This window comes from Microcaecilia unicolor, unplaced genomic scaffold (assembly GCF_901765095.1).
Source record: "Microcaecilia unicolor unplaced genomic scaffold, aMicUni1.1, whole genome shotgun sequence".
In the NCBI taxonomy this organism is placed as follows: domain Eukaryota; kingdom Metazoa; phylum Chordata; class Amphibia; order Gymnophiona; family Siphonopidae; genus Microcaecilia; species Microcaecilia unicolor.
Window position 1 is genome coordinate 577 of NW_021962932.1, and position 26,777 is coordinate 27,353.

Consider the following 26,777-nt stretch of genomic DNA (forward strand, 5'->3'; position numbering starts at 1 on the left):
ATTACATCTCCTGCTTATTCATTGGGGAAATCCTGAAAACCCAGCTGGATTGTGGCCCTTGATGGCCCGATGTTGCCCACCCCTGCCCTAGATATTTCTCTAATTTGTGGAAGAAAGCTGTCACAGAATGACATACTGCTGTCACCTCTGTATACTGCAGCACAGCTTGTAAATGACACATTAGCAAGAGCAAAGAGCTTGTGGCTGGGCTGGAAAAAATGTCAGAAATCTTAAAAATGTAAAAGGAATAATGGGCTTTTGTTGTTTGGGCTGTCCTTTGCCTATTCTTTTAAAAGCAGAGGAAGAAAGAGTAAAGTTGTGGCAGAGGGAAGCTTTTAACATATTGTAGCATAAATATTGTAGCATAGCATGTCTTTTACATTTAAAATGAGAATATTTGATAATATTTTACTACATTTCAAAAATAAAAGGAAAAATCATTGTACAAAAGTGACACTTAGTGGCCAGATTTAGTCGTTTCAGGACCTGGAAAGACCCTCTGATGTATGACTCCTGCTTTGTAGACACTGTAAAAGCTGAACTAAAAGCAAGTTGGGAGAGGATACAAACATTCCCTGGTAGTTGTGAATGATACCAGTTTCCAGCTTTAGGTCTGATTTTTGCTGATAGTCCTGAAGGAACAGGAAAAAAACTGTTGGGTTCAGAATTGATACCAACTTAAAACTACAGAATAAACTTGTACTGGCTTTTCCATGAGAACTGTAATTTGATAGGGTCACAGAATGATTCATAATTGTGCTCTGTTTTCCAGTGCATCAGGAGTGTGTATACCAGTAAGATTATCAATAGTGAGCGGGATCTCTTAGGTGTGGTGTTCTTTGGCACGGACAAGCACAAGAACTCTGTGAATTTTGAGCATGTCTATGTCCTACATGAACTGGACACGCCAGGTAATTGAATGACCATTTTAAGTGTTCCAAGTTAAGTACAACAGATGTAACCCCTGATGAACTACTACCCTTTTATATTGTGAACTACTTCAGTGCAATATTTGCTTTAGTTTCCTGCATCTTTTCTTGTACTGCACCCTGCATCATTGTGTACAAAGGATTTAACTGTACAATCCTATGAATGTTTGTTAGTCCTGCCCTGCTGTCCTTTGAACATTATGGAACCCTGATCTCTTAACTGAGTCACTTTCTGGTCTTTGTAAGCAAACCTTTCATTTAAATGCATTTAGTCTCTCACAGTAATAGTCCGTATTTATGTAACGCTGACTGGAACCTTTCATTTTTGTTAAGCTTAATTTTTATATTGTGAAAATCAGCGAAAATTTTCAAGTTGATATTCTGCCTTTAGCTAAGTTACCTGTGCCAAAGTAGAGTACAATCAAAAGCCAAACACAAATTTTAAAATGTTGAATAGTGAATACATAAATTAGAAATCCACCCCTTCCCCAATGCTTTTTTTTTTTTTAAAAAAGAAACACCTTTAACTGCTTCCAAAATTGAAGAATATTCAACTCTATCCACAATATCAGAGGAAATTTGTTCCAGAACTGGGGCCTCATGATGTCAAATGCTTGCTGTCAATCAACAATCACTTCAACATGGGTATAAAAGACCTGTCAGCAAGGACCTACGTGCCCTTGGTGATTCATATAGGACAATAGCCTTTGCTAAATACTGTGGGACATCTCTATAATTGTACATTAAAAAATCAGTTTGAAATGAAGACATGCCTCAGTTTGACAGTCATGGGCTCCCTCAACAATCTGGTCACACTTTTTTCTTCCATAATAAGCTTGATAACCACATTCTGAACATTCCTCGGTTAACAGTGTAAAAACATATCAAGACCATAGCCGCTTTAAACAATGCAACGATTATAAAATTTTCCCATTTCTCCATCAACCAGTCTCTATCCTCACCTTACCCCCAATCCCCATCGCACCCATCCCTTCTACCTTTGAAAGATAGGTGGTTTAATTAGATCCAAGTCAGGAAAAGTTTAGCAGCGCACTACGTAAATGTTTGGTTAGAGGTCCTAGGAATGGGTCTCAAACCTGTAGAAAGTTATCCCCCCCTCTCGCCCTTGACACACGACAAATAAATGCTCCTTATTGTTGCTAACAGATCAATCTAGGACTTGTAGGTTATGCCTGTCTGCCAGCAGGTGGAGATAGAGAACACAAAATGAGGTTGTGCCCTAATAGGCAGTGAACAGTGAAACGGCTAAGTATTCCTCTATCTCCAGCAGGTGGTGGGCGTGCCTTAGCACTTCTCCTGGATTGACTTAGACGCTACACCTGGTCCAGTTCCCCTGGTGCCAGTTGGTAACAGCGGTTAGCGTATCTGGGTTTAAAAAAGGTTTGGACAAATTTCCTGGAGGGAAAGTCCATAGTCTGCTATTGAGACAGACATGGGAAGCAACTGCTTGCCCTGGGATTTGTAGTATGGAGTGTTGCCACAATTTAGGTTTCTGCTAGGTACTTTTGACCTGACTTGGCCACTGTTCAGAAAACAGAATACTGGGCTAGATGGACCATTGGTGTGACCTAGTATGGCTACTCTTATCGTCTTATGTATGTATTTATGGGTATTGCTAGTTGTCTTAGGCAGTGCAGGGAACACCTGGTGGTGCTGGGCATTTCCCCCTCTTCCCCCTCCCCCATCTGAACGAGTCTCCTTCCTGTATTTAAAAAAAAATTGTAGAATTTCCTTGTCATCAGCAGCAGATGAATCCATTAACTGATGGGTTATGTCTGCCTATGTCTTTTGAGGTGAGAGTGGTGCCCAGCTCCTCTGGGGAGGTCCCGTGGACGCCGTTCTGATTGGGGTAAGTTTTGCCGCGAAGCCGCCATTTTACTTATATAATTCCGTCCCGTCGGACGATGGCTGCTGAAGCAGTTAAACGCTGCTCCCGTTGTGGTAAACGTAGATCAGCAGCGGGGCTCTTTAAGACGTGCTCTTTAGACGCTAGAGCTAGTACGAGCATGGCGAGCGATGATTCTTCCTGGTCAATGGAGCTGGCAGCGGGCGCCATTTTGTAAGCGCCGCACACCTCGACCCTCGCTGTTGCAGAGGAGTCTGAGTGCAGGGGGACGCTTCGGTTAAAGGCTACCAGAGGAGCTCCCGTTTCTCCTGATTTGGAGACGGAGGGTCAGGGTGAGTGTTTCTGCCCGGAGTTTGTGCTTTTAATGCATAAAGCTTTCATGCTGAAAAGAGCTCTGCTGCACGTGTCTGACACTGCGCTGCTACCTGGTTTTCCCCCCGGGTGTTGATGGCCCGGGGCTGGCTGATTCCCTCGAGCGTTGGAAGGATGCAAAACACAGACGGGTAAATTCCCTGTTGAAGAGTGGCGCACTTCTCGTCCCCCCCCCCCCCCTGTGGTCGGGCGGTGTGGATTCTGAGGGTTCTGGCAGGGCCTCTTGGTCTGAAAAGCCAGAGGAAAGTGCCGGTTTGCCACGGGATCTGGATGATCCCAATGCTGTGAGGATTTTCCACCGCGATGAGCTGCCAGCGCTCATTTCGGACGCCTTGCAGGCCCTCTCGATTGATTCTGCCTTGCCTCACCCTATGCCTGGAACAATCTTCCTTTACCCATACGCCATGCCCCCTCCCTACCCATCTTCAAATCTCTGCTTAAAACTCACCTCTTCAATGCTGCCTTCGGCGCCTAACCGCTCGAGAAATATAAAATGCCCCAATCCATCCACCCTATCAGGTTAACTGTTTACTCGTCCTCTAGATTGTTCACTTGTCTTTAGATTGTTCTCTTGTCTTTTAGATTGTATGCTCTTTGAGCAGGGACTGATGGGTTATGTCTGCCTACCAGCAGGTGGAGATAGAGAACACTGAAAAACCATAGTGCTCTATGGACGGCTAGCTCCATCTGCCTTCAGTATTGCTCTATCTCCCAGCAGGTGTGGATGTAGCTTGATCAGCTCCTGGAAAAATTCTGCCAGGGGTGGCTCCTGTGCTTTTGCCAGTTGAAGCAGGGGTGTTGTGGCTTGTGGTGCCCACTTTGAAGGCATATAGGTTCGCCCTTTCCCTGCCTTACCTGTCCCCCTGCCTACCGGAGTACCTCTGTTGCTGCCTGCCTCCAACTTTCCTCACAGCATTTAAAAAAAAAAAAAAAAAAAAGGAATACGCATTGGTTCTGCGTGGCTATTCTGAGGCTATTTTCCACATGCAGCTTGACCGGAGCTCGTTTGACTCGGTCTTTTGAGGTGAGAGTGGTGCCCAGCTCCTCTGGGGAGGTCCCGCGGACGCCGTTCTGATTGGGGTAAGTTTTGCCGCGAAGCCGCCATTTTACTTATATAATTCCGTCCCGTCGGACGATGGCTGCTGAAGCAGTTAAACGCTGCTCCCGTTGTGGTAAACGTAGATCAGCAGCGGGGCTCTGTAAGACGTGCTCTTTAGACGCTAGAGCTAGTACGAGCATGGCGAGCGATGATTCTTCCTGGTCAATGGAGCTGGCAGCGGGCGCCATTTTGTAAGCGCCGCACACCTCGACCCTCGCTGTTGCAGAGGAGTCTGAGTGCAGGGGGACGCTTCGGTTAAAGGCTACCAGAGGAGCTCCCGTTTCTCCTGATTTGGAGACGGAGGGTCAGGGTGAGTGTTTCTGCCCGGAGTTTGTGCTTTTAATGCATAAAGCTTTCATGCTGAAAAGAGCTCTGCTGCACGTGTCTGACACTGCGCTGCTACCTGGTTTTCCCCCCGGGTGTTGATGGCCCGGGGCTGGCTGATTCCCTCGAGCGTTGGAAGGATGCAAAACACAGACGGGTAAATTCCCTGTTGAAGAGTGGCGCACTTCTCGTCCCCCCCCCCCCCCCCCTGTGGTCGGGCGGTGTGGATTCTGAGGGTTCTGGCAGGGCCTCTTGGTCTGAAAAGCCAGAGGAAAGTGCCGGTTTGCCACGGGATCTGGATGATCCCAATGCTGTGAGGATTTTCCACCGCGATGAGCTGCCAGCGCTCATTTCGGACGCCTTGCAGGCCCTCTCGATTGATTCTGCCTTGCCTCACCCTATGCCTGGAACAATCTTCCTTTACCCATACGCCATGCCCCCTCCCTACCCATCTTCAAATCTCTGCTTAAAACTCACCTCTTCAATGCTGCCTTCGGCGCCTAACCGCTCGAGAAATATAAAATGCCCCAATCCATCCACCCTATCAGGTTAACTGTTCACTCGTCCTCTAGATTGTTCACTTGTCTTTAGATTGTTCTCTTGTCTTTTAGATTGTATGCTCTTTGAGCAGGGACTGATGGGTTATGTCTGCCTACCAGCAGGTGGAGATAGAGAACACTGAAAAACCATAGTGCTCTATGGACGGCTAGCTCCATCTGCCTTCAGTATTGCTCTATCTCCCAGCAGGTGTGGATGTAGCTTGATCAGCTCCTGGAAAAATTCTGCCAGGGGTGGCTCCTGTGCTTTTGCCAGTTGAAGCAGGGGTGTTGTGGCTTGTGGTGCCCACTTTGAAGGCATATAGGTTCGCCCTTTCCCTGCCTTACCTGTCCCCCTGCCTACCGGAGTACCTCTGTTGCTGCCTGCCTCCAACTTTCCTCACAGCATTTAAAAAAAAAAAAAAAAAAAGGAATACGCATTGGTTCTGCGTGGCTATTCTGAGGCTATTTTCCACATGCAGCTTGACCGGAGCTCGTTTGACTCGGTCTTTTGAGGTGAGAGTGGTGCCCAGCTCCTCTGGGGAGGTCCCGCGGACGCCGTTCTGATTGGGGTAAGTTTTGCCGCGAAGCCGCCATTTTACTTATATAATTCCGTCCCGTCGGACGATGGCTGCTGAAGCAGTTAAACGCTGCTCCCGTTGTGGTAAACGTAGATCAGCAGCGGGGCTCTGTAAGACGTGCTCTTTAGACGCTAGAGCTAGTACGAGCATGGCGAGCGATGATTCTTCCTGGTCAATGGAGCTGGCAGCGGGCGCCATTTTGTAAGCGCCGCACACCTCGACCCTCGCTGTTGCAGAGGAGTCTGAGTGCAGGGGGACGCTTCGGTTAAAGGCTACCAGAGGAGCTCCCGTTTCTCCTGATTTGGAGACGGAGGGTCAGGGTGAGTGTTTCTGCCCGGAGTTTGTGCTTTTAATGCATAAAGCTTTCATGCTGAAAAGAGCTCTGCCGCACGTGTCTGACACTGCGCTGCTACCTGGTTTTCCCCCCGGGTGTTGATGGCCCGGGGCTGGCTGATTCCCTCGAGCGTTGGAAGGATGCAAAACACAGACGGGTAAATTCCCTGTTGAAGAGTGGCGCACTTCTCTTCCCCCCCCCCCCCCCCCCCTGTGGTCGGGCGGTGTGGATTCTGAGGGTTCTGGCAGGGCCTCTTGGTCTGAAGAGCCAGAGGAAAGTGCCGGTTTGCCACGGGATCTGGATGATCCCAATGCTGTGAGGATTTTCCACCGCGATGAGCTGCCAGCGCTCATTTCGGACGCCTTGCAGGCCCTCTCGATTGATTCTGCCTTGCCTCACCCTATGCCTGGAACAATCTTCCTTTACCCATACGCCATGCCCCCTCCCTACCCATCTTCAAATCTCTGCTTAAAACTCACCTCTTCAATGCTGCCTTCGGCGCCTAACCGCTCGAGAAATATAAAATGCCCCAATCCATCCACCCTATCAGGTTAACTGTTCACTCGTCCTCTAGATTGTTCACTTGTCTTTAGATTGTTCTCTTGTCTTTTAGATTGTAAGCTCTTTGAGCAGGGACTGTCCTTCTATGTTTGAATTGTACAGCGCTGCGTAACCCTAGTAGCGCTTTAGAAATGTTTGTTAGTTAGTAGTTAGTTAGTATGATCCTGCCAAGGGCGAGGCCTCCTCTGTTAATCCGAGGATGGCGAGTACTAAGAAGCTTGCTCGAGCCTTTCCTGTGCATGACTCCATCCAAGAGCTTATTTCAGCTCATTGGTCTGAAACCGAAGGGCCTTTGAAAGTGGCCAGGGCTATGGGTCAGCTTTACCCTCTAAGTGAGGAGCACTTGGCCCCTTTGGAGATGCCTAAAGTGTTCGCCTTGGTCACGGCGGTGACTAAGAGGACCACCCTCCCCTTAGAGGGAAGGGTTGCCCTGAAAGATATACAGGACCGGTGGCTTGAATCCGCGTTGAAACGGTCATTTGAAATCTCTGGCCTCGCCTTAAGGGCTTCTATATGCAGTTCCTATGCTGCCCGGGCCTGCCTTTCTTGGTTACAACGGGCAGTGGAACAGCCCGCTGATGGTGCGAGTCCCTCGCTGAGGTTGCACCGCGGATGGAGTCGGCCCTGTCATTTTTGGCTGACGCCCTCTATGATCTGGTCAGAGCTTCGGCTAAACAGATGTCTGTGGCAGTTGCGGCCCACCGCCTTCTATGGCTATGGCATTGGGCGGCTTACATGGCTTCAAAGCACAGGCTGGTGAAGCTTCCCTTTCGGGGCCACTTGTTATTTGGAGAGGAGCTGGAGAAGATTGTGAAAGACCTGGGGGACCCTAAACCCTAGCGCTTACCCGAGGATAGGCCGAGGCCTTCTTCCAAGGATTCTTTGTGGCCCTCCTCTTCCAGACCTCGCTTCTTTGAAGCTCGCAGATATCGCCCGAGGCGCTCTGCTGGGGTTTCTCAACGTGCCATTTTCAGCAGAGGAACTCCTTTCGCTCGGACAAGCGTTCCGCAGCGGCCGGTTCAAGGCCTGGAGTTGGGCGCTGGTCCATTCCTCGATTCCTGCAGTAGGAGGACGTCTTTCCCTCTTTCTCGAGGAATGGACCAAGATTACCTCCGATCAGTGTGAGTCCTGGACCTGATCAGAGAAGGTTACCGATTGGAATTCAGCGTCCTGGTGAGATATGTGTTTGTGGAGTCCCGATGCGGTACTGCCGTCAAACGGGCGGCGGTAGAGGAGACCTTACAAGTCTTGTTGCACCTTGGAGCAGTGATCCCTGAGCCTCCCGCCAAACGCGGCTGCGGTCGCTACTCCATTTACTTTGTGGTGCCTCCTCGACTTAAGGTCAGTCAACGAGGCTCTAAGAGTGTGACATTTTCACGTGGAAACCCTGTGCTCCGTCATTGCGGCAGTACAGCCAGGAGAATTTCTCATGTCTCTGGACCTAAAAGAAGCTTACTTGCACATGCCTATTTGGCCCCCGCATCAACGGTTTCTCCGGTTTGCATTGTTGGGAAAACATTTCCAGTTTCGGGCCTTGCCTTTTGGCCTTGCCACAGCTCCCTGCAACTTTTCCAAGGTTGTGGTGGTAGTAGCTGCTTTTCTCAGGCGACAGGGTATCTGGGTTCACCCGTACCTTGACGACTGGCTCATCAGAGCGGATTTGGCAGACGAAAGTCATCTGGCCACAGCCAGAGTGGTCTCAGTACTGCAATCTCTGGGCTGGGTCGTCAATATACCCAAAAGTCACCTAACCCCCTCTCAATCTCTCAAATATTTGGGGGTTTGTCTTTCTACCCGACCAAAGGCGGTGCAAGCTTCAGAATCAGGTCCGTCTGCTCCTGCGGATGCCTCGCCCACGAGCTTGGGACTTTGTCCAGCTGCTGGGGTCGATGACGGCCACTTTGGAGGTAGTGCCATGGGTGAGAGCAAACTTGAGACCTCTGCAGATTGCCCTGCTTCAACGATGGTCTCCAATGTCCCAGGATTATCAACGCAGACTCATGTGGCTCCCTGCGGCCTGGCTCAGTATGGAGTGGTGGCTCTCAAACAGCATGCTGCGGTGAGAAATGCCGCTGGCTCTTCCCTCTTGGTGCCTGGTGATAACCGATGCCAGCCTGGTTGGCTGGGGAGCACATTGCAAGGGAAGCTAAGCCCAGGGCCTGTGGGGTGGTCCATCAATCGCTTGGAACTGAGAGCGATATTCCAGGCTCTTCTGGCCTTTCACAAGACTCTGGAGGGGCTGACTGTCAGAGTTCTGTCGGACAATACGACAGATGTGGCCTACATAAATCGACAGGGTGGCACTCAGTGCAGAGCACTGGCCGCGGAGGCCACTCAGATGTGCTACTGGGCCGAGCTACATCTGCAGCTTCTGTCAGCAGCTCACATAGCAGGTCAGAGCAACGTGCAAGCCGATTTTCTAAGCAGGCATCAAATCGACCCAGCGGAGTGGGAACTGGCAGACTGTGTTTCTTCAGATCTGTGTCAAATGGGGAACGCCCGTAGCAGATCTAATGGCATCAAGTGCAAATGCCAAAGTCCCGTGCTTTTTCAGCAGACGGAGAGGTCCTCACTCGGCGGGGTTGGATGCCTTGGCTCAACCCTGGCCTCCGGGCCTCCTGTATGTGTTCCCTCCTTGGCCCTTGATAGGGCGAGTCCTCTTGCGAATTCAGCTACATCAAGGAGTGGTGATTCTCATTGCCCCGGATTGGGCCAGACGGCCATGGTATGCGGATACTGGTGGAGGCCCCTCTTCCTTTGCCGCTGGTAGTGAACCTGTTGATGCAGCGCCCGGTGACCATGGAGGATCCCTGCCGCTTTGGTCTTACGGCATGGCTCTTGAGAGGGCGCAATTGAGAGAGAGAGGCTATTCTAACAAAGTCATCTCCACTCTCTTGCAGGCCCGCAAGCGGTCCACTTCTGTTGCTTATGCTCCGATCTGGCGCCAGTTTGAGGTATGGTGTGTTTCAAAGGCGATCACACCCACGAGGGCTACAGTCTCGCCAATACTGGAGTTTTTGCAGGATGGTTTACAAAAAGGCTTGGCCTACAATTCCCTGCGAGTGCAAGTGGCAGCATTGGCATGCTTTCGAGGGAAGGTCTCTGGCCTTTCCCTGGCCGCTCATCTGGACGTTGCCCGATTTCTAAGAGGGGCGCTCCGGCTTCGCCCGCCAGTGCGGCTGCCATGTCCAGCTTGGAACCTGGGGCTGGTGTTGAAGGTGCTCCAGTGTTTGCCCTTTGAGCCACTGAGGCGAGCTTCAGAGAAGGATGTGACTCTAAAGACAGTCTTTTTGGTGGCCATAACTTCGGCGAGACGTGTGTCTGAGCTCCAGGCTCTGTCCTGTCGAGATCCCTTTCTGCAATTCTCAGAGTCCGGAGTTACGATGCGTACTGTACCTTCCTTCCTGCCTAAGGTGGTTTCAGCGTTTCACCTAAACCAGCCCATTTATCTGCCCTCCTTTACTAGGGAGGAGTTTCCGGAATCTTTTGGGTAGTTACATCTTCTGGATGTTCGCAGGGCTCTCTTGCAGTATCTGCAAATGTCAAATGACTTCAGGACCTCTGATCACCTTTTTGTCTTGTTGTCAGGTCCTCAAAGAGAGCCTCCAGTGTCTAAGGCCACTATAGCCCGTTGGCTCAAGGAAACCATTTTTTCTGCGTACCTGCTGTCAGGGTGGTCTACGCCTGACGCATTTAAAGCGCATTCCACGAGAGCGATTTCCTCTTCGTGGGCCAAAACAGGAGCTCTCTCTCTTCAGGAAATCTGTAGTGCTGCTACTTGGGCTTCTAAGCTCTCCTTCATCCGGCATTACAGGCTGGATGTTGCAGCAAAGCGGTACGCGCAGTTTGGAGCGCAAGTGCTTGCTCGGGGAGTGACAAGATTCCCGCCCTAACTAGGGAGTGCTTTTGTACATCCCATCAGTTAATGGATTCATCTGCTGCTGATGACAAGGAAGGGAAAATTAGGTTCTTACCTTGGTAATTTTCTTTCCTTTAATCACAGCAGATGAATCCATGATCCCTCCCTGTCTATTTGTTCAGTTGTTTCCTGCAGACATGTTCCCTCATTGGGAGAAGTTGGAAAACAGTCTTCAGGATTTCTGTTCTGTTACAGGAGGTTGAGATCGTCCCTCCTTTGTGTGATTATTGCTCCTGTTCTGGGGCATTCGTTCGCTGTGAGGAAAGTTCATGTTATTCTACTTTGAGGATACACTCTGCTTTGGAATTTTCGAATACTGAAAGCAGATGGAACTAGCCGTCCATAGAGCACTATGGTTTTTCAGTGTTCTCTATCTCCACCTGCTGGTAGGCGGGCATAACCCATCAGTTAATGGATTCATCTGCTGTGACTAAAGGAAAGAAAATTACCATGGTAAGAACCTAATTTTCTCTTCAAAAGGGGGGGTACATGTCTTTTTAAAGAGTTGGTTCAGCCTCTGTACAGAGAAGCCTTTCAGTGTCCTTTCGTCAGGTTGACTCTCAGGTGTGATAAGTAGGATTTTCTTTCTGAGATTGGGGCTGCTTGGCATCTTCTAATGGTGCCTTTTGAATCTCTTGAGCTTTGTTCAAAATGGGGGGGCATGCTAATTGGTGTTGGGTCACTGCAGCGTTTGCTCTTCCTTTCCATGGAGTCATCGGCAATTTTGGGGGGGCCTCAGCTGACTTGGGCTCAGTTTCGGACCATGGCTTCCTGAGTATGGGAATGGCAGCCATTTTGGAGCAGTGCACACTTACTGCAGTTCCCTCCTCCAAGGCGGCTCCTCATGCTGTGATTCCTTTTCAGCAGCCTGCTTCGGGGGCTGTTCAGGGGGCTTCAGGTATGCAACACTTGAGCCCTTCAGAATTGTTGGATACAGATGTGCCCTTTTCTCCATAATTTGTTTTGTTGACGCACCAGGGTACAAATTATATCGCAATGATAATGTGGATCAAATTGGAGGGGGTGGGCTGCGCTATATGTTAGAGGGAATTGAGTCGAGCAAAGTTGTAAAATTCTGCAGGAAACAGGTAGCAATGTGGAATACTCTTTCCCTTCCATGTGTGAAGGGAGAGTATACTGGTAGGGCTGTACTACCCGTCTGCTGGGCCAGAAAGAAATGAATAAAATGCTAACAAATTAGGAAAGCTAGCAAATTTGGCAACAGTATAATGGTGATTTTCAGTTGTCAACCTAATCAGGAGCAAGAATTCTAAACCAAGAAAATCACAATAACAGTTCTTGTTACTTATTCTTGTGATAATGCCCACCAAACCACAAAAATAATGGAGAAAAAAAGACCTCAATGCTTTACATGTATCCCCTTCTCATTCCAACTTAAGAATGGATAGCATACCATCATGGATCTTGAAAAAACTCCACTAAAAATAGCAATATTTTGAGAAATGTTGTGCCTATGAACAGTGGAATTTCTCCTGATGTAGCCACAGAGGCGAAACAGGAAATCCTATCAAGAGAGCTATTGAGTTATTTCTATTAAGCTGGGAGCTTTTGCATTAAATTTTCAAGAGATACCCTGAAATTGGGCTAAGTGCACGTTTATTGTATTCTTAGCTCATAGATTTGGACTGAGCTGTTCCCTTTTCACAGGTTTAAGCCATACCATTGGATAACCTTTTGTATAGTAAAGCATGAATTAAATGGTTGCTATTTTTAGTGGAATTCTTTTTGAGACCTGTGATGGTGCACTGTCTACTGTGAAGTTGGAATGAGAAGGGGATATATGTACAGCATTCTAAGATCTTATATTCTCCACTAATTTTGTGGTGTGGGTGAGTGTTATCCTGGGTTGGTTAACTTTGATAAGTAACAAACATTGTTATTGTGATTTTGTTGATTGGATGATTGTCACATCAGGGAATGCTAGGGAGTTAAAATTCCTAGATGTAATAAATGACTGCTTCTTGGAGCAACAAGTCCGTGAACCGACAAGAGGGGGAGCTATTTTAGATCTAATCCTTATTGGAATGCAGGACTTAATACGACAGTGTTGGGTCCACTGGGAACAGCGATCATAACATGATCGAATTTGACTTAACTGGCGTGTGAAGTCCCTAAGGAAATCTACTGTAGCAGCATTTAGTTTTTGAAAATTATGATAAAATGAGGAAAATTGTTTTAAAAAAGCTAATGGGATCAAACGCTAAGGTTAGAACTTTAAATCAGTCATAAATGTTGTTTAAAAATACCATCTTGGAAGCCCAGACTAAATGTATTCCACGTATTAAAGAACAAATGATAGCATGATTAAAGGGAGAAGTGAAAGAGGCTATTAAAGCCAAAAGAACATCCTTCAAAAAATGGAAAAAGGATCCAAATGAGGAAAACAAGAAGCAACTAAGCACTTGCTAGTTAAATGCAAAACATTGATAAAGAAGGCTAAAAGAGAATATGAAGAGAAACATGCCACAGAGGTGAAAACTCCTAGTAATAACAGCCTGTGAGGGAAACCATGGGACTGTTGGATCATCAAATAGTGAAATGGGTATTTGGGGAGGACAAGGCCATAGCAGAAAGACTGAATGAATTCTTCTCTTTGGTCTCTACCAAAGAAGATGTAAGAGGTCTACCTGTACTAGAAATGGGTTTCAATGGTGATAATGCTGAGGAACCTAGAATATGTAATGAGCCAAATTGACAAATTAAAGAGTAGTGTGGGCGAGGATCCAAGATGGCGCTGGAGAGCGGATGCACATCGTGAGTGCTCCTGAACCTCAAGTTTGGGTTGGTAGTTTGGTGCGTCCCCAAGATATGGGGAAAAAGGGAAAAATCGGTACCCCAGCCTCCTTGGGACCGATTGGGAACCCCCCCACACGCCAACCTACCTTGGAGCAATACGGAGTTCGGATGTCGGGTGTCCCAACGAATACTCCAGGGGAAACCAGGCAGATAGCCGTGAACAGCAGCACGGAGGGAGCTACCTTAAACCCTCCTCCGCAAGGCATGACCCCGCTGCAACCCGGAAGCAACGGTGTGTTGGATAGTGAACGCTTGGAGACGTCCGGAGCGGGCTTGGTTGTCCAGGCGCTCGAAGGAGGCTCCCCCACTGAACTTTTTGCTGGAGAAATATCGGATGGGGCTACGAGGGTTACCGCAATGCCTACACTGCCCAGAGAAAGAGCTCCCGGGGGAGATTGCTGTTCGGTAAGACCTGCTATAGTCACTCTAGACGCTCTCTAGAACTTAAGAATAATTTTCAACAATTGTCCAATAAAGTTGAAGAACAAAAGAATGACTTTAAAAGATTAGAATTTGAGATGAAATCATCTAAGGAAGTAATAACTACATTGATTAAGGAGAAAAATGTGACTGCTAAGAAAATGGAATCTCTTGAAAATCAACTCAGGAGAAACAACCTAAGATTTCTTAATTTTCCTGTATCTACGTTTATCTCTCCGTTGGAACTGTTAAATATTTCTTAGAAATTTTAGGAATTGCAAAAGATAATTCTCCGCCGGTTTACTATATAAAAAGAAATTTGAGATTAAATGATCAAAGGCCTAGTGAGGCTTTAAATGTTACTGAATTGCTAGAAACATCAGTTGAACTTGAACGAGCAACTTTACTTGTCTCTTTCACTTTTGAATTGGACAAAACAAATGTTATTGCGTTTATATTTCCGACATATGAATGAAGTGTTCATGGGATCGAAGATAAATGTATTTCCAGACCTGTCTAAAGAAACACAGTTGAGAAGGAAGGAGCTCTTGGCGTTTAAACCAAGAGTGATAGCCCTAGGGGCGACCTTCTTTGTTAAATTTCCTAGTACCGTATTTTTCGGACTATAAGACGCACTTTTTTCCCCAAAAATTTGGGAGGAAAATGGGGGGTGCGTCTTATAGTCTGAAGGTAGCGTTTTTGGACCTCCGTTCCGTACTTACAGGATTCCATGTTCCCTGGTGGTCTAGTGACGTCGGGGCAGGAAAGAGCCCCCTCTTTCCTGCCCATCGCGCTGCTCTCCGTGCTTCTCAATGCTTTCTGATGGTCTCGTCCATATTCAAAATGACCGCCGAGATTCTCGGCGGCCATTTTGAATCTCGCCGAGACCGTCAGAAAGCATTGAGAAGCACGGAGAGCAGCGCGATGGGCAGGAAAGAGGGGGCTCTTTCCTGCCCCGACGTCACTAGACCACCAGGGAACATGGAATCCTGTAAGTACGGGACGGAGGTCCAAAACCCGGACAAGACGCACCGGAGCACCTAGGTTTTAGAGGAGGGAAAGAGGAAAAATTTTTTTTTCCTATTTCCCTCCTCTAAAACCTAGGTGCGTCTTATGGTCCGGTGCGTCTTATAGTCCGAAAAATACGGTAAGTGTTTAATTTGTTATGAAACTAATAATTTTCTTTTTACTGACCCCAAGAAACTTCAAGAATTTGTAGTAAGTAAAGAAAGTATGAGAAACCCCTCTGGTGTAGTAAACCAGAATAATGCTGCTGTCTGTATTGTTGGGATACCTTCCGCTCTAATAACAGATTGTAATTGCAAATTATTTTATTTTTTCCTATATCTTGGATCTCCATGTTGTGGACAAAAGCAATTTGGAAACTTTCTTTCTATGTAGTATTTCTTATTGTATAATTTTCAGATATTCTGATAACTATTTCGTTTATGAATGTTATAAAAGATAATCAATAAAGAAATTTAAATATAAAAAAGAGTAGTAAATCACCTTTGTGTAGTCCCATCCCTTTCCCCTGGGGAGGGAAAAACAATTCAGCCCTAGGGGGCTGGAATAAGAGAGACAATCAGACTTAGGTGTAGGTGCAACCAGTAAAAATCTTTATTGGTATTTCACTAAGCCAGTACAAAATAATTGTTCTCTCTGGAGCAGGATGTCACACAGAAAAGCCGGACGCAAAGATTGAATAACAAAATCTGCTCAGCAAAACTTTCTCAGTCTTCATTTATATACTGTAACAAGTTTAATTTCTCCTAATCTAACTTGTGTTCATATATGGATTTTCCTGTTTCCTTCCATTACACAATATAGTAATCTGTTATTTTTTATATTTGTACAAAAATGGCAATTTCCTCTATTCTATCATCCTCCCCTGCTTTTGTTCACATGCACACTTAGTTGCCATTGGCTAATTCCTTATCAGTAAAGTGTGATCCCAGCGTGCAAAAACCATGTTAACAAACAAGTAGTATGAAACACCTGGGGGCTCATTTTCAAAGCACTTAGCCTTACAAAGTTCCATAGATACGCCTCATAGTGTCCTTCTTCTCTGAACCCATATTTCCGGTGGAACATCTTGCACTTTGGAGGGTCCTCAGTCTCTCTCTTCACCATTAAGGTTGTATCCATTTGTATCTGCCATATATGGGCCGCATAGCCTCAGTTCTTCCTTTGTTTCTCCTTGACATGTGACCAATACTTTCCATGTACTGATCAAGCACTCTGCTTACATGCAGCTGCAGGGAGAAACTAAATTTATGCTGATGACAGCAAATCTGAGGGCTAGCAGGCCCATCTTACAGGACTAGTTCAGGGAGGAATATACACCTGGACCAGATGGTATACACAATAGAGTACTGAAAGAACTCAATCATGAAACTGTTGATCTGCTGTTACAGATGTGTAAAGGAAAGGGATAGAAAATAAAACAAAGAATAATATAATGCCTCTATATTGGTGTATGGTGCGAACTCACCTTGAGTATTGTGTGCTGTATCTCAAAAAAGATAAAGCAGAATTAGAAAAGGTTTAATAAGGAGATCACGTGATGAGTTGAAGGGAGCAGACGTAGTATAGCTCTCTTCTGAGGCCTCGCCCTGTCACCCGCACCCAGCATAGAGGGCCACGGTTCCAAACCACCACCCCAAGAGGAGGAGACTGAAAAGGACTTTATGGACCTGTTTGTCACTCGTTCAGAATCCAGCATGCCTCCAAAAAGCGGGAAGAAAGAGGAGAAGACTAGACTGCTCTATAACAAGATGGCCGTAAACCCCGCCCCAGAGAAAATCCCTGCGGAGTTTACCGACGCGCAGTTACAGCAACTGACCGTGGTTGTAAAGTCGGCAATGGAACCGCAACTTCAACAACTCCAGCAACTCTCGGGTCAACTCACCTCCCTTGAATCGCTATTGGCGGAAACCACAAAGCGAACGGGTGAGTTACAACAGCGAATGTCGGCGGTGGAGGACGAGGAGGCCGGAATGTCGTCGCGGTTGACGGAGCTCACAGAGTTGGTGCAGAAACACACCCAGCTTGTAGATGAATTGGAAAATCGATCGAGGCGGGATAATTTGCGGATTATCGGGTTCCCGGAATCCACTCCAGAACACCACTTATCAGAAGTACTAGAGAAGTGGCTAAAATCGGAATTCGCCTTGTTGGATAGTGTTGAGCCATTATGCCTTGAACGAGCCCATCGAGTGGGACGCAAGTCAGGCCCAAATCAGCGACCAAGAGTAATTATGATAAAAGTACACAATTACATCCATAAAGTGGAAATCTTACGTGGGATGCAGCAGAAGAGAGACTCTTTTGAAGGTACGCCTGTTAAAATATTCGAGGAGTTTTCTGCTGCACTACAAGAATGACGCCGAGCATTTGGACCTATATGTAAATCTTTAGCTCTCATTAAACAAAGATTCGCCTTGATATATCCTGCGATCCTAAAAGTATATTACCAGGAGAAATGGCAGACCTACAGAGCACCGCAGGAGGTTCCAACAGACTTACTTAGATCTCCTCCTCCTTGAGGATTAAACTTCAATAACCAGAGAGATCTGGGTGATAAAGAGTTCTAACTGTTGAAGTTGTGAGTATGTTAGTGGAACAGGCTAATTTAATGAAGGTTAAACAACTTGCTGTCCTGGGGTGCGGGGTGGTGGGGGAGAGGGGAGGCCACCATCACTGATTTCCATAAGAGTTACAGTTTGGTTAATGTGTAGTAGCAGGTTGGATAAAGGATTGGGTCAGGGAGGGGGGTTGGGATGGGTGTTGGGTTAAGATACATGATTTATGCACATTTTACGGGACTTACTGGGTTCACACGGGACCTACATATAATACTGGGTTTTATAGACACGGGGTGGCGAACTAGGTCACAGGGTACCTTGGGCGAGGCTGGGCGCCCGAGGAATGGCATTAAACCTTTAGAATCTGCGGTGGATAAGTTGCACAAATGTAAAAGTTAAGTCCATACGCTTCACCACGTGGAACGTGGGAGGCATTTCAACTCCGATTAAAATAGCGAAAATACTAGCAGCACTGAACTGGCATAAAACAGATGTGGGTTGCCTACAGGAAACTAGACTCTCGGCGGCAGAGCACGCAAAGTTTAAGCGCCAGTGGGTGGGAGAGGTCTACTCATCCGCATCTGGTGATCGTAAGGGTGGGGTGGCCATATTAATCCGGAAAGGCCTGGTGGTCAAGTCTGAGGTAGTAGAAGTGGACCAGGGCGGGCGCTATATTTTGATTTGGGTGTGGGTACAAGATAGGGAATTTATGATACTGGGCTTATATGGCCCAAATACCTATGATCCTAAATTTTTAGCTCAATTAATCCGAGTGTGTATGCCCTACCTCTCGATGCAGCTCATGGTGATGGGTGACTTTAATCTGGTGTCCCATCCACAATATGACTGTTCCAACCCTCATTCAGCACATAGAGGAGGTCCGAGATCACGTGCTCTTTCTCATTTCATGCAAAAACTCAATTTGGTGGATACATGGCGTAGTTTCCATCCAACAGAACGAGACTACACCCACGAATCACGTGCCCATGGGACTTCCTTCCGACTTGATTACATATTATTTTCTCACACCACCTGTCCATGGGTGTTGAATGTGGAAATTTGTCCGGAGGAGGTCTCGGACTACTCTATTGTGTGGATGGATGTGGAGTCCCCCGGGTTCTACCAGCAGGCGAGGAGGTGGAAGTTCCCAATTCACCTGTACCAAGATAAAGATTTTAGATCATATCTAGCTCAGAAATGGGAAGATTATACCAACAATAATGATCAACCTGGCCTATTTTGGGCAACTGCTAAAGCAGTGCTGCGAGGCGATGATATAGCCTATGTCTCAGCTCATAACAAAAAAATTGCCTCAGCAATATTAAAGTTAGAAAAAGACCTTAAAAGAGCTAAAAAGCAACATCTTAAACACTCTACTACATCCACAAAGTAACAACTCCACACAGTCCAGTGGCCCTTAATTCTTTATTACATCAGAAAGCCCGACGTTCCATGGCATATCAAAAATACAAATTTCAACGATATGGGGATCGGTCGGGGGCCTTTTTAACGAGATTGGTTCAGTCCGGGGGACCGCGGAAGCCAACTGATACCCTTAGAGACCATAGGGGGAAACTCCATAATAAGAGTGAGGAGATAGCTGGAATCTTTAAAAACTTCTTTACCTCTTTATATGAGTCATCTCAGACCGCAGGCTGCAAAGAGACCATTCAATTTTTAGATCAGGTAGGCCAGCCGCACTTGACAGAACAGGAGCAGAGTGACCTAGAGCTTCCTTTAAATCTTAAAGAAATACAAGATGTAATTAAATCCCTACCTGTGGGATCTGCGCCTGGGCCAGATGGATCCTCAGGGGAGTTCTATAAGCTGTTGCCCCCCTCCTTCTACCCCAGGATACATGACTTTTATGAACAGATCATTGGGGAGGGTAAATTTCCATCATACTTCAATAAGGCATTCATTACGTTAATTCATAAACCAGGCCGCCCGGAGGATCAGGCTAATTCTTATAGACCTATCTCCTTAATCAATGTCGATCTCAAGATCCTGGCCAAAATCATAGCGAATCGACTATCAAACACTCTGCCCAGATTGGTTGGAGAGGAGCAGGTGGGCTTCGTCAAAACCAGATAAGCGGCTAGTAATGTTCGACGACTACTACTGGCCATGGCATCAAGCCAACAACAGCAAATTCCAACCTGTATGTATTCCCTCGACGCTGAAAAAGCATTTGATAAGATCGAATGGGAATACATATTTACTGTGTTGACCCATATGGGGTTTGGTGGGTGGACCTTTGGGGCCATAAGAGCCCTGTACTCAGGCCCGGAAGCAGCAGTGCTAATTAATGGAGTTCAGTCGCAATCTTTTTACATAAAAAAGGGTACTAGACAGGGATGCCCTCTCTCACCATCGCTTTTTATACTGGCCATGGAACCCCTGTTGAGGGCCATTAAATACTCAAGGGAGATCCCAGGGGTTCGAGTAGGGGGAGAAACAATTAAGGCCTTGTCCTTCGCAGATGATCTCATGATCATTACTACTCAGCCGCAGACTACTTTGGGAAAGCTGCTGGATATGATTCAAGAATTTGGGAGAATGTCAGGCTTTACCTTAAATGTGCATAAATCCATAGGCCTTAGGGTTTTCCCTACAACTGAGGGCACACAGGAATTGGGTACTCCTCTATCTTGGGCAGAGAATAGAATTAAATACCTTGGCTCGTACATAACTCAGGATATGACGAGATTATATCATGAGAATGTAACTCCCTTGATGGAGATGACTTGTCATAAGTTGAGGTTGTGGACAGATTATCCCCTGTCCCTATTAGGTAGAATAGCGCTGTACAATATACTGCTAGTGCTGAAGTGGATTTACATCTTTCAGACTCTGCCACTCTTCCTCAGGCCAGAAGACGAGAAGAAATTGAATAAACATCTACAATGTTTCCTGTGGAGAAAAAAGCGGGCTCGACTTTCCATTAAGTCCCTGTGTGTCCCGGTGGAGCATGGAGGGTTGGGTTTGCTGAGCATTCGTTACCTTACTATAGCTAGTAGCATGCGGCATATTTCAGACTGGTTTCAATCAACTTCAGCATTTTCTGCTACTAAAATAGAGACGACACTCACTCGGGACACTCATTTTAGTTGCCTGCTTCATTTGGGAGGGGGCCCACTTCCACCCATATTGACTGACTCGCACATCCTTCCCACGGCAAAAGCAACATGGAGGTGGATCTGCCGTCACCATCAGTTTTCAACAAGAACGACTCCATTTATGGCAATTTGTGGTAATCCTAACTTCCCTCCAGGAAACATTTATCCTGCATTTGCCAGATGGCAGAGGAACGGGCTAATTTACTTAGTTCATGTACTAACAGAGGAGGGCCAGATGCGGTCGTTTGAGGAGTTACAAAACCAATTCAGGTTACTACCCTCTGATCGTTCCATTATTACAAACTGAGGCACTATGTCCATAGCATCCCATGGACAACACTAACGGAAGATGTACAGGAGGAGTTGTCCTCCGCCTTTTCTTTGCAATCACAAACAAAGGTGCCAATGCGGATGCACCACAGACATATTAGAGACTCAGTGCAGGAGCCTAATTACACAGCATTGGCGGCATCTTGGAGCGAGGAGCTGGCAGTGTCAGTGTCAAGGCCAACTCTTCAAGATTTTGTTCTCAGTATCAAGAGTTCCTCAAAGTTGGTGTCGCATCAAGAGATGGATTATAAGTTTGCAATGAGGATACATATGTCGCCTCGAAGGGCATTCTATGCAGGAGTGTCTCCGGACGGTGCATGTCCTAAGTGTCTAGCTCAGGGCGCCACTTTGGGCCATATGTTTTGGTCCTGTCCCAAGATAACAGCCTTCTGGACTAATCTATTACAGTATATTTCGACATTGTGGCACACTACATGGAAGCGCACTCCCCTTTAATTGTTTGGAAAACCATTATTGATCACCCCTATACCAGCAGGATACAAAGGATTTGTACGCAGAGCAACAACAACAGCTAAAGCAGTTATCTTGAAAGAATGGATCTCCTCCAAAAGTCCTACAATCCAATAATGGCGCAGCAAAATGATTGACTATATGAAGTTTGAGTGGAGAGTGGCTAGGTCTGATTTGAGGTTTTCAGAATCTGCCTTCTTTCGTGTTTGGACACCTTTTTGGCAAACGCTCACTCCAGCCGGAAAAGAACACCTTATGAACATGTGAACCCCTGTGAGAGACCTGGAGGCATATTTTCAAAGCACTTAGCCTTCCAAAGTTCCATAGAACCTATGGAACTTTGGAAGGCTAAGTGCTTTGAAAATATGCCTCTTAGTGTATAAGTTTGCTACCATGTATCTTACCATTAAGGGAGGGAGGGAGGGGGGCGTTAGGGAGGGAGAAAAGTGTGAGCATAATTTTCTTTACATTTGGTAGCGTTGGTAGACATGTGAGAGTTTAAAGTATTCCCAGTGTAAGTTGCACTAGTTGTTGAAGTAAGTTCAAATTTTGTATACTATTTTGTTTCTATCTTATGTTTACTATGCTGTGATTGACTACATGACTCACAATAAACAGAAATTGAAATAGAAAAGGTTTAATAAAGAGTGATTTAAGGGAATGGAACTCCAGTCATAGGAGGAAAGGCTTAAGAGGTTAGGGTTCTTCACTAGGAAAAGAGGTGGCTGAGGCGAGGATATGATAGAGGTGTACAAAATCCTAAGTAGTGTAGAATGGGTAAACGTGAACCAATTGTTTGTTCTTTCAAAAAGTACAAAGACTAGGGGGCACTCAATGAAGTTACATGGTAACACTTTTAAAATGAAAAGGAAGAAATATTTTGTCATTTAACTAATAGTTAAGCTGAGGACCTATGATCAGATTTGATCTCTAGATTAAATACACGCAGGAAATCCAATATATTAGCATTTACCTTTCAAAAAAGAGACTCTGATAAAATGGAAACAAAAAAAAATTGAGGAGCAGCTGCAAAGGTCAAAAGTTAACATTGGGCATGGATGCTATTCAAAAATCCAATCAAATTCTACTATTAAAGGATTCTTTTGATGAAAGAACTGTGTTCCCTTTGTTTTTAAAGGCCCTTTGTGCTGTTTTTCTGCTTGGACCTTTTTTGTACTTAGTTCCCTCTCTCTGTTACATGGTATTCAAAAATACCATACTGGAAGCCCAGACTAGATATAGGAAGAAGACAGGAAGGCCAAACAACAGCTGGCATGATTAAAAAGCGAGGTGAAGAAAGCTATTAGAGCCAAAAGAAAATCCTTCAGAAAATGGAAGACGGATCCGACTGAAAATAATAGGAAATGGCATGAGGGATGGCAAGTCAAATGCAAAGCGCTGATAAGGAAGGCAAAGAGACTTTGAAAAAAAGATTGCGTTGGAGGCAAAAACACATAGTAAAAACTTTTTTAGGTATATAAGAAGCAAGAAGCCAGTAAAATAATCAGTTGGACCACTAGATGAAAGAGGGATCACTACCTACACTGACTCTTCATTCTAGAGCTGTGTTTCCCAAGTCTAGTCCTGGAATACTCCTTGCCAGTCAGGTTTTCAGGATTTCCACAATGAATATGCATGAAAGATTTGTATATAATGAAGGCAGTGTATGCAAATCAAGTTCATTCATATTCATTGTGGATATCCTGAAAACCTGACTGGCAGTGGGTACTCAAGGACTGGACTTGAGAAACACTGTTGTAGAGGATGCAAGGTCCTACAGAACAAAGGAATAAGACACTCAATACTTGTAACCATGTTAATGACTTACGAAGGAATATAAGGTCAAAACCAAGATAAGAATATTTTTTTTGAATGGTGCAGTGACAGTAAACATCTACTGTACCTAAAAGTAACTCGCCTTGAGCTACAACTGGAAGACATGCACCAAATACAACTCAAGAAAGAAAAAACGTCTTGATACACCATTTGTAAAAATAAATTTGGTGGACCTAGTTTTCTGTCTTTGAGAATGTAATACTTGCTCTAGAGACAGCATCACACTTTATTTTCTCTTCTTTGTAGAAAGGTATCTGATTCTGCTTGCATTTATTTTATGGAAATATGCTGCTAGAATTACTATCTTGTATTTTTAATCCGTCATAAATGGAGACTTGGTTTGTTTTCCATTTTTACTCAGTTGGTCTGGACTGAAATTGTGTTTATACTTCAGTTTTGGAACTTTTTTTCTTGATTTGTGGTTTTGTAATTATGTAGACTTGTACATGGAAAAAATTGATAAAAATAATGGTACAAAATCCATTCTTCCTCTAAAACTAACCTTAGTTATTACAGTAGAGACTGGTTGAAGATCTTATTCAGTGCTTTTTTTGTGCCGGTACGCGCCGGTACGGCGTACCGGCACCTTTTTTCCCTAGGGTTCCTGACTTGCGTTCCTGCCGCCCGTCGAGATCCAGCGCCCCTGCCCCAGCTGCCCGCCCTCTTTGCTTCCCGACAGCCCTGCTTTCCGGTCCAAACCTCCCCCCCCCCCCCCGCGACGCGTTTCAATCTTGTATTTATTTTTTTTTTTTTACTTGCAGTCACAGCGCCGGCGTGGTTGAGAGGACCAGGCTCGCCTCCTCATGCTTTCCTTCCCTTCGATGTTCCGATTCGCTGCCTCTCAGTGTCCTGCCTTTGCGGAAACAGGAAACACGTCACAGGAAGGCGGGACACTGAGGCAGCGAATCGGAACACCGAAGGGAAGGAAAGCTTGAGGAGGCGAGCCTGGTCCTCTCAACAACGCCGGCGCTGTGACTGCAAGTAAAAAAAATAAATAAATAAAAGATTGAAACGCGTCGCGGGGGGGGAGGTTTGGACTGGAAAGCAGGGCTGTCGGGAAGCAAAGAGGGCGGGCAGCTGGGGCAGGGGCGCTGGATCTCGACGTCGGGTGGGGAGAAGGTCTGATTTGGGGGTTGGATGAATGGCAGAGCCTGGGGATGGGAGAACAGGGCACATGCTGGGCGCTAGGGGTTGAGGAGAGAGAAGGGTATTTTGCTGGGGCTGGGAGAAGGGAGCTGATTTAGGGAGAAGAGTCTGACTCTGTGGCTGGGAGAAAAAGGGACCAAGGACAGACGCTGAGGTTTGGGGCTGAGGGTCTAATGCTGGGGCTGGAGAAGAAGGGGAGGGCAGGGAAGAGAAAATTGCTGGAGAGGGGAGAGAGGATAATCAGTGGACATGGATGGCAGGGGAGGACAGGGGGCAGAGAAGAATGGGTCACGGATGGCAGGGGAGGACAGGGGGCAGAGAAGAATGGCTGGTCACGGATGGCAGGGGAGGACGGAGCACAGAAGAATGGCTGGTCGCGGATGGCAGGGGAGGACAGGGGGCAGAGAAGAATAGCTGGTCACAGATGGCAGGGGAGGACGGAGCACAGAAGAATGGCTGGTCACGGATGGCAGGGGAGGACAGGGGGCAGAGAAGAATGGCTGGTCATGGATGGCAGGGGAGGACAGGGGACGGAGGAGAATGGCTGGTCATGGATGGCAGGGGAGGACAGGGGACAGAGGAGAATCGCTGGACATGGGAGGGGAGAGCAGGGGAGAGAGGAGACATGCTGGACATGGATGGATGGAGGGGTTGGCGGGGAGAGAGGAGAAATGCACTTGGATGGAGGAGAGGGGAGAGAGAATTATTTCTTTATATGGATACAGGGGAGGGAAGAGAGAGGAGAAATGCTGGACATGGATGGAGCGGAGGAAAGAAAAAAAGAAGATGCACATGGATGGAGATGAGGGAAAGAAAGAGAGGAGAAAAACTGCACTTGGATGGAGAAAATAGGCAAAAGCTGGATCCATGTTGTACCTCCTCCAGTCAATTCCGCAGAGGAGGATCCAGCTTTTACTTATGGATGTAGGGCAAGAAATGAAGAAGAGGAAAGGAAAGAAATAAATGGAGTTAAGAGAACAGATAGAGAGCAGCAGAATCAGAGGCTGGGACCAATATGGATAGAAAAACAAAGTCACCAGACAACAAAGGTAGAAAAAATCATTTTATTTTCATTTTAGTGTTTACATCTGTTGTCTTATTTTGCACTGGGTATACTGGAGCTGTAGCAGCTTACAGAAATTATTTATAATGAAAAAAATCATGATATTTTTTTCTCCTATACTAGTATATTTTCAATGATGTCTGTTTATATGCACCATGGCTGCTATAAGGGGTGTGGCCAATGTGGGTGTGGCTATCATAAGGGGTGGAGCCATATGTGGTGACTCCGCCCACAATGAGTACTGGCACCTTTTTTTCTACAAAAAAAGCACTGATCTTATTTAAATTTACATGGAATATTAATGCTTTTTCCCCCTCAGGTGCCAAGCGAGTGCTGGAGCTTGACAAGTACAAAGGGAAGAAGGGGAGAGCTTATTTTAATGAGAACATTGGCCACAGCAAGGACTTCTCTCTGGGTCATGCTCTCTGGATCTGTGCCAATCTGTTCAGTGATGTCAAGCTGAGAATGAGCCACAAACGCATCATGCTGTTCACCAATGATGATCATCCTCATGTGGGCGACAGCACCAAAATCAATCTGGCATTCACTAAAGCCAGTGACCTTAGGGAGACAGGTCAGTAGCATAATAGCTAGTAGCATAATACCTTCAGCTGAAAGGTTGCTTAGCAGGCTGCCTCCCTTATTCCATGATGTTATTGAGATACAGTATTGCTTCAGCCTCTACTAGTGTAAGATAGAAATGAGAGTAAAAATGGATAATTACTTCTTAGCTCGTTCAGATAAGAGATTGCCCAGTAAGGCTGGAACAAGGCAGCTGTGCAAGTATATGGACCAGGTGGGCCTGATTTTTAATGTCTGGCACTGTCTACATCCAAGGAAACCAGGCTTTACCTGCTATTTGGCTGCCCATAAAACCTATGCTAAAATTGTTTGTTGGCTTGTTTTGTACACTCTGACTTGGTATGATGTGAGCACCATTTTACTTTAAGATCAATGTCTTAGTAACTCTGACATTTTCAGATGGTGATCCAGACAGAAGTCTGCCTACCTGGTCCATAAGTAGATCTTTGCTTAAGATTTCTAAGGAGTCAATGCTGGAAGTTTCATATTAGAGCTATGAGCTGATGACTGAGCACATGGCTACTAATGTGAATGTAACATGAAAGCTTTGCTTGCCAATGCAGTAAGCTAGTCATATGCAAACTTGGAGTGGAGGAATAGCCTAATGGTTATTGCAGCAGGCTTTGATCCTGGCAACCTGGGTTCAATTCCCACTGCAGCTCCTTGTGACCTTGGGCAAGTCACTTAACCCTCCATTGCCCCAGATACAAAAACTTAGATTGTGAGCCCTCTAGGGACAGAAAAAGTACCTGCATATATTGTGTACAGTGCTGCATACGTCTAGTAGCGCTATAGAAATGATTAGTACTAATAGTAACATGCAGATCTTGTGCACTAATCAGGATCAGCACACCAGATGCATGGACACAGTGTTCTGTGCTGAA

General features: G+C 46.2%; 1 protein-coding gene across 1 annotated transcript; it reads left to right on the forward strand.

The window, feature by feature from the left end:
• Window positions 1–772: 772 nt before the first annotated feature.
• LOC115458675 (X-ray repair cross-complementing protein 6-like) lies at window positions 773–25,885 on the forward strand (the record flags this gene model as incomplete). Its single annotated transcript, XM_030188505.1, has 2 exons — window positions 773–911; window positions 25,631–25,885. Coding segments are annotated over 2 exons (394 nt in total), but the record flags the coding sequence as incomplete, so codon positions are not given.
• Between the last annotated feature and the right edge of the window lie 892 nt (window positions 25,886–26,777).